The sequence below is a fragment of the Phaethon aethereus genome (assembly GCF_964289735.1).
Source record: "Phaethon aethereus genome assembly, chromosome: 3".
Taxonomy (NCBI): domain Eukaryota; kingdom Metazoa; phylum Chordata; class Aves; order Phaethontiformes; family Phaethontidae; genus Phaethon; species Phaethon aethereus.
The window spans coordinates 87,582,365-87,598,388 of NC_138576.1; the positions used below are offsets into that span (position 1 = coordinate 87,582,365).

General features: G+C 45.6%; 1 protein-coding gene across 1 annotated transcript in view; it reads right to left on the bottom strand.

Annotated features, from left to right (window-relative positions):
• Positions 1-4,272: 4,272 nt before the first annotated feature.
• The window catches only part of RGS7 (regulator of G protein signaling 7), a gene marked incomplete at both ends in the record, with an annotated part of 259,392 nt that continues 247,640 nt past the window's right edge, over positions 4,273-16,024 (bottom strand). The window contains one exon of the mRNA XM_081997367.1: positions 4,273-4,434. Coding sequence (XP_081853493.1) covers positions 4,273-4,434 — 162 coding nt within the window. The remainder of the gene's footprint in view (positions 4,435-16,024) is intronic.

A 16,024-nucleotide genomic window follows, 5' to 3' on the forward strand; every position in this document is an offset into this window, starting at 1 on the left:
AAATTGCAATGGTGGCTTACAGTCAGCTTCAGACATCCTCCCCCCGCTCTATGACTACTGGCAGCTTCCCTCTCTGAAAGGCATCACGCAAAAACTTACCCAGAGACGTTTCTGAACTGAAACTGTGTCAGGTAATTGAGGAGTTTCCAGTGCCCTTTGATCTGAAATGATTGCAGTAAAGCAGAGAGAAGGGTCTGCAAGCAGGAGAGCAGAAAGGGCAGATCCCTGCTTGGAAAGTATTGAAGACATTCCATTGACCTTGGCTGAACGCTGCTGGCTCATGCCAGCTGCAAGCCTTATCCTAAATTTTTCTCCCTGGAAAAGAGTTACCAAGTGTCCTTCCACATGCTCCTGGTGGTGACAAAGATGGGTTGGTGACAGCTGTCAAATTCTGTCTGCCCGGACGCAGGGATCTGTCTGGGCTAAGGGTTTTGCTAGGTTCGGGTTCAGAAAGCAAATGTTGCATTAGCAGGCAATAGAGAAAGTTCTTGGGCTGTCCTCTCTTAAAGTGATTAATTATTCAGTGGGACTAAAGTGATTTATTGTTTAATGGGACTTTTCTTAATTGTTGCTTAGCAGCTCTGAAATAGCGGAAGGAGTTATTTCAGAAAACTGCACACCATTCTACTAACTGGCACTTACGTTGATTTGCAGCTGGGTTGGTGGCACCAGCCTCCATGGTCCACCAAGTTGGAGACCACATTTCCTTCATGATATGTATTTCTGGAGCTGCGGTTGGGTTGCACTTGAAGAATGCAGGAGAGTAGCCAGGTCCAGGAAGGACCTGAGGAATCAGCTTGTTATTAAGTTTGAAAGCTTGGCTGGTTATAGAGTGCAGAGAAGATTTGCTTCCTCCTCTGTAACTCCTCTGGGATACAGAAAGCATGGGATCCGATCTCATTTTGAAGCTCATACACTGCTGTTAAAATAGACTCAAGCATAAATCTGTTGTTCTAAAGTCTTCTTTTCAGCTCACAGGAATTTTGGATATCCAAACCCTCAAGCTTTGAGCAAAAAAAGAAGAGAAAAAGCAAGGCCATACATCTGATCCCAGGCCTAGCAAGGCGATGTGCTGTAGATGAGTCTGCAAACCTCAGTTCTATCACTCTGCAACAGTCAGAGCAATCAGGCTCTCCTTAATGTGCTACACAAAAGGGCTGCTGCACACAAAGCCTGGAACACATCAGTTTACAGATCCCAAGAGGGTCCTGTGGAGTCTATTACTTTGATGAAGTGGTATTTAAAATTGCATTACCCAGCAGTTGTTTAACCCTCCAGATGTTGCCCCTGTGGAGTGTTTAATATGACGTGAAGCGCTGGTAGGCTAGGCCATAACCTCATGTCATCTTTTCAGCAGGTCACATCAGGTCTTCCTATCTTCTACTAAATCAACACAGGATGACCTGACATCGCAGTTTTCCTCCTCTGCTGTGCTTTTCTCCAATAGTGAGTAGAAAAAACAGAAGGGGGAAAAAAAAAAACAACCCCACAATCCAAAAGAACAGGAGAAAAGAAGGAGATCTGAAGCAAACAAACTCTAACAAACTTTTGTTCAGCCAGGTCCCCGGGTTTTCCGAGTTTTCGCGAACAGCCCAGATAAAGCAGCCTGGTGCTGCCATCTGCTGTTTCTCCTGCTTTTGACGTCGTCCCTCTTTTTGAACGCATCAGCAAGAAGCAACTAAAAAGAAGTCGACATCATGAATAAATAAACACTAATTCTAAAGGGAAATAGGCAAAGAGCCTGTAACAAAACAATCTTACTTAACCTTATAATTTCTGGCAGCGTTTTTGAATCTTTGTACAACGTGCTAATAGCAATTCCTATGGTCACCAAAAAGATGAGGCACGTCTTGGAGTTCAGCTAATTTCCTTTCCTTACGATCGAGTCAACTTTTAGAAACGCTTACTCAGAAATATCATATGGCTTACAGATCGAGGACTTGATGCTCCGCAGTGTTTTTCATGGTTTAGATATTTGGTGCCACAGGTATTTGTTTTACAGAGCTGGCTTCCAAAGTCAATTAAAACCAACGGACGGACTTGCTTTGATTAGCGCGGGCATTTGCTAGATCAGCTCTGCAAAGAGGAAACTTTCTGTCTGAAGGCTGGACGATCTCTAGAGACTGTCTGGGGCTGCAGACCAGGGTGTCAGCAGCTTTTAAGAATGTGAGCCAAATCCCTGCGTTCACTAGAAGGAATTCAGCTGGCATACGACTCGCCCCATCACCCACCAATGTGCTACCTGGTACCTAGCAGGGCTGTGGCTCTGCCAGCACCTGCATTAAAACACAGTCCTGCCAGGTTTTCTGGTTTGGAGGGAGAGATGGAAATGAGGAATGAACTCTTTTTGTTTCATTTTAACACAAACAAAATTTTATAAACTAAGGACATTGACATCCGAGATGTCCAACTGGATGAAAAAAAACCCCACCTTGTCTTGAAAAACAAGCACATTTTACCATTGTTACACAAAATTCTATTTTTCCCCCTCCATCTTTTTATTTTTGTGTGGAAACCTATTTGCGCTTCTCAGCCAAATGTTTACCAAAGATTTCAGCAGGGCCAAGTTTTCAGCCCTTGTTGGCCATTGTTAGCACAAATGTGATGCCTGTTACTATGATTACATCTACAGAGAACTGCGGCTTAGAGAAAATAAGAGTTTACTGGCATCTCTTAAAGTCAAGTTTTTGAGATTTAATTATCAAGGATGTAGATGTGTATTGAACTCATGATGCCAGCATAAAATAATCTCCTGACACATGACTGCAGCCACAGAAATCAATGCCAATATTGCCCTATCAAATTTGGAAGGATTGACCACTTCCTCTCACTGTTTGAAAGCCCTGTGTAGGAATGTAAAGCAGATACTACAGCACAGGACAGTTCAGGAATGGATGCCTGTCACACCAAACTGTGGACAAATGTGTATTCCATCACCTGGCTTCACCTTTTGCTGTTCTAATGAAGTCCTATAGAGTGAAATCTTTGGCTTGCAACTACTTGTATCTCCTTGCCTGATACTAATGGCAGCAGTAAAGCAGCATTTAGTGTCACTAGGGGTTCTTTACTGTAATCAATAAAGCTGGAGTTTGGGATCTTAACCAGAGATGTGCTGTAATTTCTAGCTCTGAGGAACGCTCCTTCTCACCTCTGCAGGTCCATCTCCTCCACCACTTACCTCTTCCCAAAACGCAAGTCTTCAGGAGTCCTTTGGCAGAAAGAAGCACGGGCATCTTTGCATCCTTTCAGGGTGAAGGAGCTAGACTCAAAAGAAGCAGTGTGTGTGTGTGTGTATTTACGTGAAAAGGATTAAGCAAGCTAAAAGGGCAGACTCGTGCTTACAGAGCAGCAGACCTCGTGCTGCAGGTGTGGTTAGCGCCGGTGGGAAAGAACAGGCTCCCGCCCTGGGAACTTCACCACTAGCTCCAGGGTTGATGGGCAGCCACCACTCCAGTTTTGAGACTGAAAATGTGCTGCCAAACACTCAGTAGACCCAGACCCAAGCTTAGAAATGCTACTAACACAATCACACTTCATTTTAGTCCCTCCCCTCTCCTCACGTCCCTCCTGTTCTTGTCGAGCCCAAATATCAACAGTTAATGTAGGCATTTGGCGTGATGTAAAATGTAAAGTGCCTTGGCGATAATATAAATCTGAAATGCAGATTTGTGGAGACATATTTAAAGAGAGAAAATTTCCTCAATATATTTGAGTTGCAACTGGTACATGTGTATTTTTAGTACAATTCTTGTCAGAGTAACATTTTCTAAACATAAAAGATTCAAAAGATTTAAGCTGTTATTGCCACTGTCCTGTATTCAGTAGAAGAAATGTATTTTTACTGCAGAGGAAAATGACTTGTTTCATGCTTCGCACATATCATCTTTATTAAACATTTGGACAGATACGCATCCATTTATTATATAAATAATCTATGGCTTCTTAGTTTGCAAATGCTGGTTGAAAGTTCACAAGACCAGGCTTTTCTGTGAACTTTCTGTATCTATAAGTTCAGTCATTGCAATAAATCCTGAGACTATTGCCTGCTTAGCAGCATTTTGCAGCGTACCCCAATGGCTAAACCAGGGAAGCTGGGAGCTCTACATCTGAATATTTCAAAACCTCTGAACAGCTTGATTGGAGTTTGATTTTCTTAAATAATACAAGTTGTTCTGAAGAGAACATATAATCACAATTACCTGACAGTCAAATCCTTGGTGGCTAACATACAAAGCTCCACTACCGCTAATAGAGGTTTCATTTGAGCAAAGCTTATTGCAGCATTTTGTAGTCGCTAGAGAAAAAGTGTTCTTTGTGCGTGCTGTAGTTCAGAGCTGTAAGGTCTTTGTGAATGGTTACTCTCAAAGCGCTACAGAAGTTCCCCGGCTCAAGGTGGCTCCTGGCTCCTCGGAAAAATGAATGTGGGGTTCCAGCCTGGGAGGAGAGAAATAAGTGAAAAAGGAGCATCCTTGGACTAGGCAGGACAGGTCTGCCTAGTGCAGCTCTGCAGCTGGGACCAGTCAGTGCCAAGCTGGTTCAGAAGGAGGAAAAATGGTGAGTGCTGACCCCAGTAAACACAATGAGCATCCATGAATCCAAATTCTCAAGCACAGTAAAAGCTCCTCCAGCCCTATTTGTCAGATCAAAAGGCTTTTCAGATTATAAAACCAGGAGTTGCCATGTGGTCACCTAACCACATAATTTAGGACACAGAACATCCTTGAATTTGATCCAGTTTAAACTTGAGTACATCTTTTAGATTAAAAAAACCAACAACATCTATTCTCGATTTAAAAATTACTGATGGTAGAAAAGCCACAATAACCTACTGCGATCCATGCCAGTAGCTAAGTATTTCACTGGTGACACGTGTAGCCTTTTCCTCCCGCGGATTTGTCCAACTCCAGCCGCCAGATCTTTTTATATCGGTAGATTGGAAGAGGGTTAGTCCTGAAGTAAATACTTACCATCTGTACCCGGTAATCCTTCAACCTTTTCTTGATACGCTTAAAAGACTGCATACCTAGAACTTCTACCAGAAGGTGCTTTCCAGTCTTCTGCTTGCTCCCGGCAGTCTTTAGCAGCGCTTCAAGCAAACGGCACGCCTCAGCGCTCGAGACACGTACAGAGCAAGCGCGGCCTCCCTGTCAAAAACGCGCGTTCCCATGGGTCACATCCGCTTTGGACCCGTTTCGCACCCGGAGTTCAGGTGCAGCCGACGCCCTGAAGACGGCCCGGCGTGCCCTCTTTGAGCTCGCTGCGCCCCGGTGGCGGGTGCTCCCTCCAGGGACCGCTGTCCCTACACCTTGTTCCTCTGTGTCTGGCTTCGCATTTGCCCACCGGCTACGTGACCATCGCTCGGCCGTCTGCCACCAAACGACCGAGCGCTTCAGACTTCTTTTCCTAGAATTCTTTTGATCCTTATTACATATGATAGCCCTAATCTCCTGATCTTTGCAACATCTGCTGATGTTTTAAGTGATGATTTCACTCTCCTACCGGCCCTGACTGCTACCGCTGTTGCTGGTAGTTAAATGAGTACCGTATTTTTGCAGGACGCTATCAGAAAAAAAAGCCGCTCACTGCTGAACTGTTCAACCGCAGAAAGGTTAGCTAGTGCCACCGCTATCCCGTGTAGCTTCAGCGTTCCCCGCTTCACGCCCAAGGTATTATACGGAGCCGCTGTGCTGCATCTGCACCTCGGAGAGGTGTCCCTCCAGGGAGGCCTCTCTCAAGGGACGTGAGAAAGGTTGGCAAGCAGGAGTCTGTTTCTGTCAGGCTTTTCAGGTGAGGGTGACAGAGTTAATTCATTAATTAATCAGCTCCGTGTACTAATTGAAATAATATATTCTGCATGCACTAAGTAAAATAACACATTATACGTAGGTAAAATGAAAGATAGAAAAAAGATGAAGAAAAGTTTCACAAGAATTTGGTGATAGACTGTGAAGACGACCCTGGGAGAAAGAGCGAAAGAACTCTCTGGTGCCTTGCTTTATTCATAAAGGCAAATTCGCTCTCTTTCTTTCTGAAACTGGTTCATATTCTATCTTGACTCTATGTGTCAGCTGCACCTCTTTTCCCTGTTTCAAACGCTGAGCATCTTTCGATAGGTTTGATAAGTCTCTATTAAACAATCCTCATCGGAGTGCCCAAAAGATACACGTATCACGTAGAAAAAAAATCCCGTGGCCCGTCTTCCACGTGGACTTCTGCAAAAATAACCAGCTACAAATAAGCAGGGATGCATTTTTTCCATGATTCATGCTGCAGCACCCGCCATAGACTGTGGGACTGTCGTACAAAATCTAAGCTTTCACAGAAAAAAACGCATCACCAGGCAGTCTGATGGCGAGGGAAGCCTTCCCAAACAGGAACTGAACATGAATCAAGTCGGGATGACTCAGATTGTTTTTGTGATTCTGCAGAGAGACAATCTGAGATAATAGCTGGGTTGTGTGAACTATTGCTATAATTTATTACAATAAAAATTCAAAATACAGCGACTTATATTCATATTACCGTTGCGAGTTAGGTATTTATTTTTACTATGAATATCAAGAACCCTCTAATGCTTATATAGACCCTCGGTGTGAATGAACATATAGAAATATATTTATAAAAATCTTCTATATGCTCTGTAGACAATATGCAAAGTTTCATCCTAACAAACGTAGTAACATCTTTTTCCTAGGCTGAGTGAAGTACGTTTTGATAAGAAGACAGCACTGTCACAGCAGGACTGAGTTACGGAGGTCGGCAGGCAGCCTTAGGACACTCAGGAATTTATAATACCATTGTTACATGTTGAACCTTGAAGCTTATGATAGAACAACATTTCCTTTCCAGATGGTGGGGAAAAAAAAAATTACTGGGAAAAATAAACCTAAGCCTTTGCTTAAATATATAAATTAGGTTTGTACTGCTTTTGATACACAGAAAGAAAGAAACCGAGGCTATTTCTGTTTCACAAAATAGAATTACTGCCTGGGTGTTGTAGCTGCTGTAGTGTAGGCAGCACCAAGTATCAGTGCAGCTAAAGGACATCTCTGATGTTTGTGTGTTGTAGAGGCAGGTTAAGGAAATGGTTTTAATTTAACCAGCCAGATCCCATGACTCAAGGTGAGAAAAATTCTTCTTTAGTGCTGTACTCCATCCTTTGCCAGAAAGCTGTTCCCAATCAAAACTATATTTATCCATTATTTACCAGTTTAGTCAACCGAGGACAAGTTGTTCTGAAAATATTTGTTTAAATCAGCCAGCCAGGCGGCAAGAAGAATAAGGAGAGGAAAGAAAAAAACACGACAGAAATAATGCATCTAAAATTCCAGGGAAACCTTTCCATGGACTTTATCAGGACTTGGCCAAGATCTGCAGTCAACGGATGAGAATGATGGCTATTAAATAAGGAAAAGAGACTAGGAGCTCTAAAGGAAGAAAAGGCAGAGGCAGGAAAGTAGTGGGAACTTCCCAAGTTCCCATTAAAAATGGAGGTCCAGCTGGAAACAAGCAATGGAAGGGAATGAATACTGACAAAGTAAAGTAAAAGATGTGTGACCATTGATTTTAATGGATAGCGATGTCAGGCATTGGCCTTGCCTGCAGATTTTCCTGAATGGACGCTAGAGCCACAGGCTGGGTTCAGTACGGCTGGAATATTGAAATAGCTGGAAAATTCGGAGAGGTTATTCATGTCTGAAGCTTTGGGAAGATCACACCTGGGTAGTAGCAAGGGAAAGATTTATCTTTCATTTTAAATTAAGTTCAGTTTGGAAACTATTGGGGAATTTTTGTTACAAAACTGTATTTGGGGTCCTCCCTCTTTTACCCTGACAGAATGATTTTAGTAGAGCACAATGAGTGCAGCGGATGTGTACCAGTGATGACCATGAAAGGACAAACACCGCACAGCGAGCCTTATAGGATTCAGGAAGGACAGAGTCTAAGTTTAACCACAAAGAAATCCAAACATGTGAAGAAATGTGTCTGAAATGAAGTGACTAGCAAATCCTCCAAAAATCAGTCTTTGCAGGGAGAATAAATGTGGAAGGCATATTGTCTTCTTAATCCATAACAGACTGACACATCTTTTGAAGAACAAACTGCAATTCCTTCTAAACTACGAAGCCTTGATGGGAGACCAGGCACGGATTTACCAGCCAGGGAAAAGGTCCTTTAGCCGCTTTCCTCATTCCCCAGCCAGACCTCCCCATGCCGCTCCCTTGCCTTTTTTTAAAAATAAAAACATACAAATATGTAGCTAGTAGAGAGATGGGTGGATGATCAATAGATGTGTAGATAGTGGATAGAGGCCACTTGTTTTTTTCTCCCACGATTTTCTGATTTGTGATGCAGTAGCTTTATTTTCCTTATTTTCCTTATCAAGCCTCCCCCACTGATGACCTGTCCTTCTTGAGTCACTTTCCAGTGCAGTGAATGGTTTCCATTTTTAATTTACCATACATAGGTAATTATCACTTTCCCTGGGGATGTGGGCAAAGAGCTTGCAGTCTTGACAATCACATCATAAATGGTGGAAGCACATGCTGTCGATGCTCCAGCTAGTAGAAAGAACATAGGCCTCCAAACCTTTTCAGCGTTTCCAACATAAGGTAACCTTGTTATCCCACTCTTACAGACATGAATCGGGACAGAGATGACGCACCACAATAAATGACTGTTATATGGCCCAGATCTAATTTTTCATGGACATCACTTTCCTGCATCACATTCAGGTACCAGTGTTCGTGTGAGTTGCAGCATCCTCCTCACTTTTGGGTGTTTGCCCGAGTCGTGGTGTGTCCCCTCCAAGGCCCCCACACTGCTACCAGTGCCCTTCTCAGGCTCAGGCCCCTCCATGCACACAGCCACCATGGTCCGAACAGTGTATTGGTCTTTCCCCTCTGTGTACCTACAAAGGGATTCCTTGAACAAAACCAAAGAACAATCTTGCAGAAGTTCTACAAATTCTTGGGGAATGCAATACAGAGAGGCTGACTGACAAAAGTCATCCTTTGGTGGTGGACAGACTCTCACAAAGTTATTCCTTTTCCTAGTAAGGAAGTCGATTTGCTAGCTTGCTGCCACATTACCTCCAAAGTGGTAAAAGACCCGTATAAGATTGCACAAAGAGTCACATAAAGCCTTACTACCAAGGGGAAAGAGTAGTCGGTAGCAATCTCCCAAAGAGTTACACTTCAAATGTATCAGCCTTTAGGAGCCACAGCAATGTCCAAAAACTCAGCAGTTCCCTCAACGTGATTAGCTCTTCCCTTCATCAGCAGCTGAGCCAGGTTTTAAGCCGGTAATGTTTCCACACAAATTAGTAGTAGTAATAGCAGTAGAAATAATAATAATAATAATAATAATAATAATAATAATAATAATAATAATAATAATAATAATAATAATAATAATAATAATAATAATAATAATAATAATAATAATAATAATAATAATACCTGCCCCTCCCCATCATGGCTCCACATGGAAGGCTTTGTAAAACAGTTTTCCAGCAAAGCTGTGCCAGTTACACACACGGCAGGCAGATGCAGAGCACATCTGTTTCAAAGGATGTGCCGTCGGCAGCAGAGGCACTGCCACATAAAATGCCAGCGTACAAAAAGGTACCAGCAGACTCGCTGTAGGAACCTGTGGGGTGGGAACGTTGTCCCTCCTGTGACCAGCGACAGGACCACCCAGCCCGCGCGACAGCAGTAAGCGACGTGCAGCCTCCGTCCTACCGTTCCCGCTTGCCATGCCGAACGTGCTGCACCACAGAGCCGTGCTCTTTCGCCTCTGCAGACATCAGGTTGCCAACGATTTAATACAAGCTTTTTTTTTTTCCCCTTGATGACAAATGTTTCTACATTCCCAGAGAGGAATACACTGCCCCACCATACATTTTCAGTTGCCATGTCTGTTTCTATAAATCTGGGAGGATGGACCAACAAAAATCACCTAGGATGATGAAGGGCTCCCAAAACCCAGCTGTGGACTAGTTACTAATGCCTGAACAGGTGCTTGTACGAGCCAGCCAGGAGCAAGCCAGAAGCAGGCATTTCCCTGCCTGAGAGGTGTCCCTCCCTCTCTCGGCCGAATGCAGCACGGCCTCGGGCACCGCCAGCTCGGCGAGGACGCAGCCCCAGATGCGCTGGTGGTGTGGAGGCAGCAGGGCATGGCTGCGTTTCTCAGGCCCGGCAGCCTTACGCGAGCTGGAGCCCAGCAGCCAGCCCAGCTCAGAGCTGCGCCGCACCGTGGCAGCCCTCCTCGCTCTCCTGGGAAGCCAGCGCAGCTCCAAGCTGCGGGAAAACCATGACCAGACCCCGTGTTTTTGGTTTCTGCTGCCTTCCCAGCCACATCATCAGACTGTCTCATTTTTAGCAAATGATGTAGACATCAGTGAATTCTCCAGATATTAAAGGACTAGCCTTCAGCCTGCTACACCACCTCTGAACGTGACCCCCCACCTAGACTGCAGCCCTTCAAGTTATCCTTCATTTGTTTGTTGGTGTGCTCCCTTAGATCTGGAAATTGCTTTGATTATTGGAACATCTGGAAGTTGTCACATGCTTTTTTTGGCCGTGACCATCTGAAATATTGCTCAGCAGGGCTTGGGGGGAGACACAGTAAGGAAACAAAAACATCCTACTCATAAGAACATGTGGCAGGAATTATCAAATGACACCATCCTGAAGGGGAGTGCTATATATCTAAGCAAAGACAAACTTTCTCTCCATCCACTGAAGCCGGGACAACTGCTTGACATAACAACCATTCCAGATATATATTAAAAAAAACCCAACATATAAACAGTTAATATATTTTTCACTAAACACTATGTTATGAAAGTTGGCTGTCTATTACCAATGGAGAAAAAGCATTCCTTTTATCCTCCGAGTGTCAAAGCTGGACTATCGCCTCACATACATGATTCTCCATAGAAAAGCCTCCCCAGAACAGTTCACCCTCTGAGGTCCTTAGGGTGCATAGCCCTGGTTTGCCTGTTGTCCTCACAGACTGAGCGCAGGTTCTTTGGTAAAGCTGGACTGGGATATGCAAAAAAGATTAAATGGAGAAGATTAAAATGCACAGAGCCAGAGTTTCTCAGCAGTCTCATCACATGGGCTAGGGGCTCTGGAGAAGAGGGGAAAGGAAGCATAACATCAACGCAACTGAAACACATGTATTTGCATACAATATTTCAGCACCCACGAACGCAACTTAACTACACAGGTGGAAGCCCATGAAATTCAAGCACAGTTTTTAGGTTTGGTTTCTCGTTCTCACCAAGATAGCAAGTGACGTATGAAGAGCCATAAAAACTGTACCATTGCACCTTGGCAGTGGTTAACCAGCGATATTTTAGCCCTTACCAGGAGGCTCCCCCTAAAACCAGAACTAGGTGGGAGCGGATTTCCTTCTGGCCAGCCTGTTTGCTTACAGACCCTAGGACCAAAACCCCATTGCCCTGGATGCAATCAGGAGAGCAACCAGGAGCAGTGCTCCCATGCACAGCTTCGAAGCCCACCTTCCCCATGGGCAGCCTGCTGGAAGGGGGCTCTTCACCGGGGCTTCTTGCCGGGGACAGGCCCAGGCTTCCCTGGGTGCTCGCAGTCAACTCTGTGCAACTGCTTCTTCCATCAGTCCTCAGCCTCTGCATGTATCCAGAGCCAAATCAGACCTTGGCATACCGGCTTTGCCCCGTGGCTGCCGTTGTTTTTTCTTTCTTTGGGGCTACTTTTATATTCAGTGGTGCAGCACTGTGATTCTTCATCTTTAAAATCGGTGCCCATAGCTACTGAAGTCAATTCAAGACAAGCCCAATGTATCTTGATACAATCCCAGCAACCTAGAAGGAATTCCTTGTAGTGCAGCAACATCAGTTCCCAGGAACCGTCTTAACAGAGACGCTCTCCTCAGGTGTAACCTAACAAAAACATTCCATGTTCTTTTCATTGGGATATGAAGAAAGCTGGGGTTTTTTGAACGATGGCTACTGTCAGTTGTGCTGTGCCTCTGGTTTAGCTGTTGACTGTGCGACTGGTAAAGCACATGTTGGTCTCATCAACTTTTAATGAGGCAATGCACTTTGGTATCAACCTCGGCACCAGATAGGTCATCCCCTACTTGTGACGTGGGCTTCATTTCAGCTGCCACGACCCTGTTTACCCCACCCTGCATTTTCTCTCTGGTAACCCACTCTTTCCCAAGGGAAAAAAGCTACAAGGGGAGAGGGAAAGGGCAGGGAGCGTCTGGGTGAGAAGGGGCAGGATCCGGCCTTCGGCTCGGGCAGCGCAAGGCGGGCGGCTGCAGCCGGGGGCACCCGGTCCCGTCCCCCCACCCCGCCACGGGGCGCGCCCGTGAGAGGTGCCCACTCGGGACGTGGGGGCTCCCGCCCTCCCCTGGCGGAAACAACATCATTGCACCGTGCGGGCAGCGTGGGCGCCCGGCCGGGCGCGGTTCCTGCGCGCACCCACGAGGTGTCACTCCTGCCACGCCGCCCGCGCCGCGGGACCGCCGCGCCACGCCTCGGGCCCCCGCCCCGGCCGCGCTCCAGCAAGGGCAGCGCTGCCCCCGCCCCGGCGGCGCGGGGAGCCGTGGGCAGCGGCTGCGCCACGCACGGCTGCGGGACGCGGCGGCGGCTCATGCTGGAAGCGAACCTTGCGGCTCTGCCCCCGACCTTCGACACAGAACCACGGAACGGTGTGGGCTGGAAGGGACCTTGCGAGGTCACCTCGTCCAACCCCCTGCAGTCAGCGGGGACATCTGCAGCCAGACCAGGTGGCTCAGAGCCCCGTCCGACCTGGCCTGGAATGTTCCCAGGGATGGGGCATCTACCACCTCTCTGGGCAACTTGTGCCAGGGTTTCACCACCCTCGTTGTGAAACCTTTCTTTCTTAGATCTAGTCGGAATCTGCCCTCTTTTAGTTTAAAACCGTTACCCCCCGTCCTATCGCAACAGGCCCTGCTAAAAAGTCTGTCCCCACCTTTCTTATAAGCCCCCTTTAAGTACTGGAAGGCTGCAATAAGGTCTCCCCGGAGCCTTCTCTTCTCCAGGCTGAACACTCCCAACTCTCTCAGCCTTTTTTCACAGGAGAGGTGTTCCATCACTCTGATCATTTTTGTGGCCCTCCTCCAGACCCACTCCAACCAAGGGGCTAGAGGAGAAAAATAAAATCAGGTTTATATGTTTCCTATGAATATCAGTTCTCAGCACATAAATCAGCAAGACTCAACCAGAAAAAAAAAAAATCAAACTGAAAGATGTGGCATATTATCACTTCAGAACTACTGGGAAAAATAAAGAAAAAAGAAAATAAAAAAGCAAACTTTGGATGAGACCAAACTAGTTTGCTTTACTATGATAAAGGGAATTGTTTTGACTTACCGTCCTTCCTTTGGTTTTGATTTTATGCTATGCTTAGATTTCTCAAACAATGGGCTATAACGAATACCAAAAATGTCCCATCCAATACATTTCTACAGTTAGTATTTTTCATATTCAGCATTACACAAGTCAAAGTAAGTAGTACCGTTCAGATTACAGATTTTTCCTTAGCAGAATTAAGATTTCGACAGTACTGTAACCGGATAGGTGCTGATACGCTGGCCACGCTGGTGCTACCGTATCGGTACCAATAAACAGAAAATAATAGTTTCCTGGAGAGCGAGCTGTCAACAAGCCACCTCTGCGTTACGGGAAGGACCAATGCTGACTGCTGCAAGCATCTCTGCTCCGACAGAGCAAGAAGCAGCCGGCAGCCGCCGCTGCTGCTGCACGCGCAGGACCACAGGGCCTCAGTAACCAGGAGTAATGAGCTCCATCCTGGTACAGCAGTTTTCAGGAACGGGCGAAGCATGCAGCTTCGATGGGCAATATTAGTCTTCTTCACCACCTTGGGCATGTAAAGACCTTTTCTTCTTGCCCGTCTGTCTTCTTTTGTTTGTTTGTTTTACACAATGTAGATGGGGCAGCACATTCAAAGTCTTTACTGAGATGGAAAACAAAAGCAGCGGGCTCTGCATAGCTTGAAGGGTATGTAGATCAAAGTCCTCCTGTCTTCTCAATGTTCAGTCTTTTATTTCCCAGTGCTGAGCTCCAGGTCAGGCAGTGCCACCAAACACATGCGTGTCCTGTTGTCTCTCTCTCCTCTTCTGCTTACTCCTGATGCTTCGCTGATCACAGCATCAAACACACAGAGCAGGAGGTCGGCGGCTCTCCGTGAGCGCTCTCAGGATACAGAAAGTAGGTAATAGCCGTAATGAGATGGTGGTGGTGGGCCCTGCTGTCACTATCCCAGCTGTTATTTTTATGCTCTTTTGTATTTTTATGACTCCTTCTTCTCTCTCTTTCTCTCTCTTTTTTATTTGTCAAGGTCTTCTGGCCTCCAAACCCTCGTTCTTTTCTTTCTCATTAAAAAATACAATGTGATCAAAGACACTCTCCCTAGTTCGTGCCGCTGGTGGAAAGAAGTTGCCCTCAAAAGCTTTCTAAAGGCAAAAGTGCATTCCCAGCACATCATGTGGTCTGGGATGGAGGGAATGGCAGGATGAGTCCAAACCATCTTTCAGAAAAAACTAACCCCACCTTACCATACCAAAAAGGTGACACAACTGACATCCAGCTAGCAAGCACAATCGTACCTGCTGAGCAAAGGGTAACTAAACTTTAAAGCCAGGTTTCACATCTCTCATTTCAGTGGAAGTATGCTGAGAGTTTGGGGCAGGAAGAAACAGTGGGAGATGCCAACAGAGGCACTGAAAGGTCAGCAGACGCTCAGCGCTCCTTGCAGATGGGCATCCTGAAGTGCAGTTCTAACATGGCAATGGGGTTCCGGGCAGAGAGTAGAGGTCAATTGGTTTGACTGTTGTTCCAGTCAGCTCTGACCAACAGCGGAAGAAATATCAAAAGTTCAGATCTTCCATGTTTTTGGGAGGGGTTGATTTTGTTATTTTTATTCCCAATAAAATGTCTGAATGTCAATAATATACAGGTGTGTGGAAAAAGTAGACAATATGGGTCTGTATGACAAGACTTGCACTGGGAAGAAGCCCTTTGGAACAAAATGAAAGTCTGACATTTCAAGAGTTCTCATTACAGGGGAAAAAAAAAAAAGTGAAAATCCCCCCTGCACACAAATGCACCGGTGGGAGAGCAGCTGCACTTACTCCCTCATGCCTGGGGTTTGCATCAGCGACAGAAAAGAATGAGGAAAACCATTGAGAAGGAAAGCAAGAGAAGAGCGAGTAGGCAAGGCCTTGCTAGCCAGGGACCCAGCAAAGTTGCTGAAGTAATTCAGGTGGGGTGGAGGAAGGAGAAATGGAGCAACCCAAACTGGCTTAGGAATTACAAACTTAACTGTCTCCTAAAACCAACTTCCTGGAAACCAATTCCATCATTAATTGAGCATTATCTATTTAATTGCCTGCACTGTATCTTCAGCAGTTTACTTTGCTTCTAGTGTCTCCTTTTAAAACACTAGAACATTTAAAATGAAGTCTATCCATTGATGAAATTCCACATTTATGCCCTCTCCCCCAAAAAGCTTTGTGTGGTTATGTCTGAATCGCTACCAACATCTCAAAGAGAGGGGATTTGGGGGCAGCAATGGCTGGAGGAGGGGTGGAGAGCTGCTGGGAGCAGGGTGGGGAAGGGGAAAGGCAGAGCCACCCGGCCCTAGCTCTGGCCTGCTTTTCCTTCAATACTTTCTGTTTTTTTTTTCCCTTTGTGATTTCTTTCCATTCCAAGAAAGGTAAAACAGCGGAGGTAAGTGTAAAGAGCATTAGTGGGCACCGGAGGAATATGCAGGAGGGATCACCAGAGCGAGGATCAGAGGAACAAAGGAAAGAACGGCAAAAGACGGAGAATCCTAAAAAAGGTGTTACTGAGGAGGTGGGGAGAGAAGAAAAGGTGTCTGAAAGAAAAGTTGAGCAGTATAAAGAACAGTGCATCAGAAGAAATGAACTCAAAAAAGGTCATAGATTTCAGGTTATACATTCCTCTCAGCAATAAGGTGGAAAG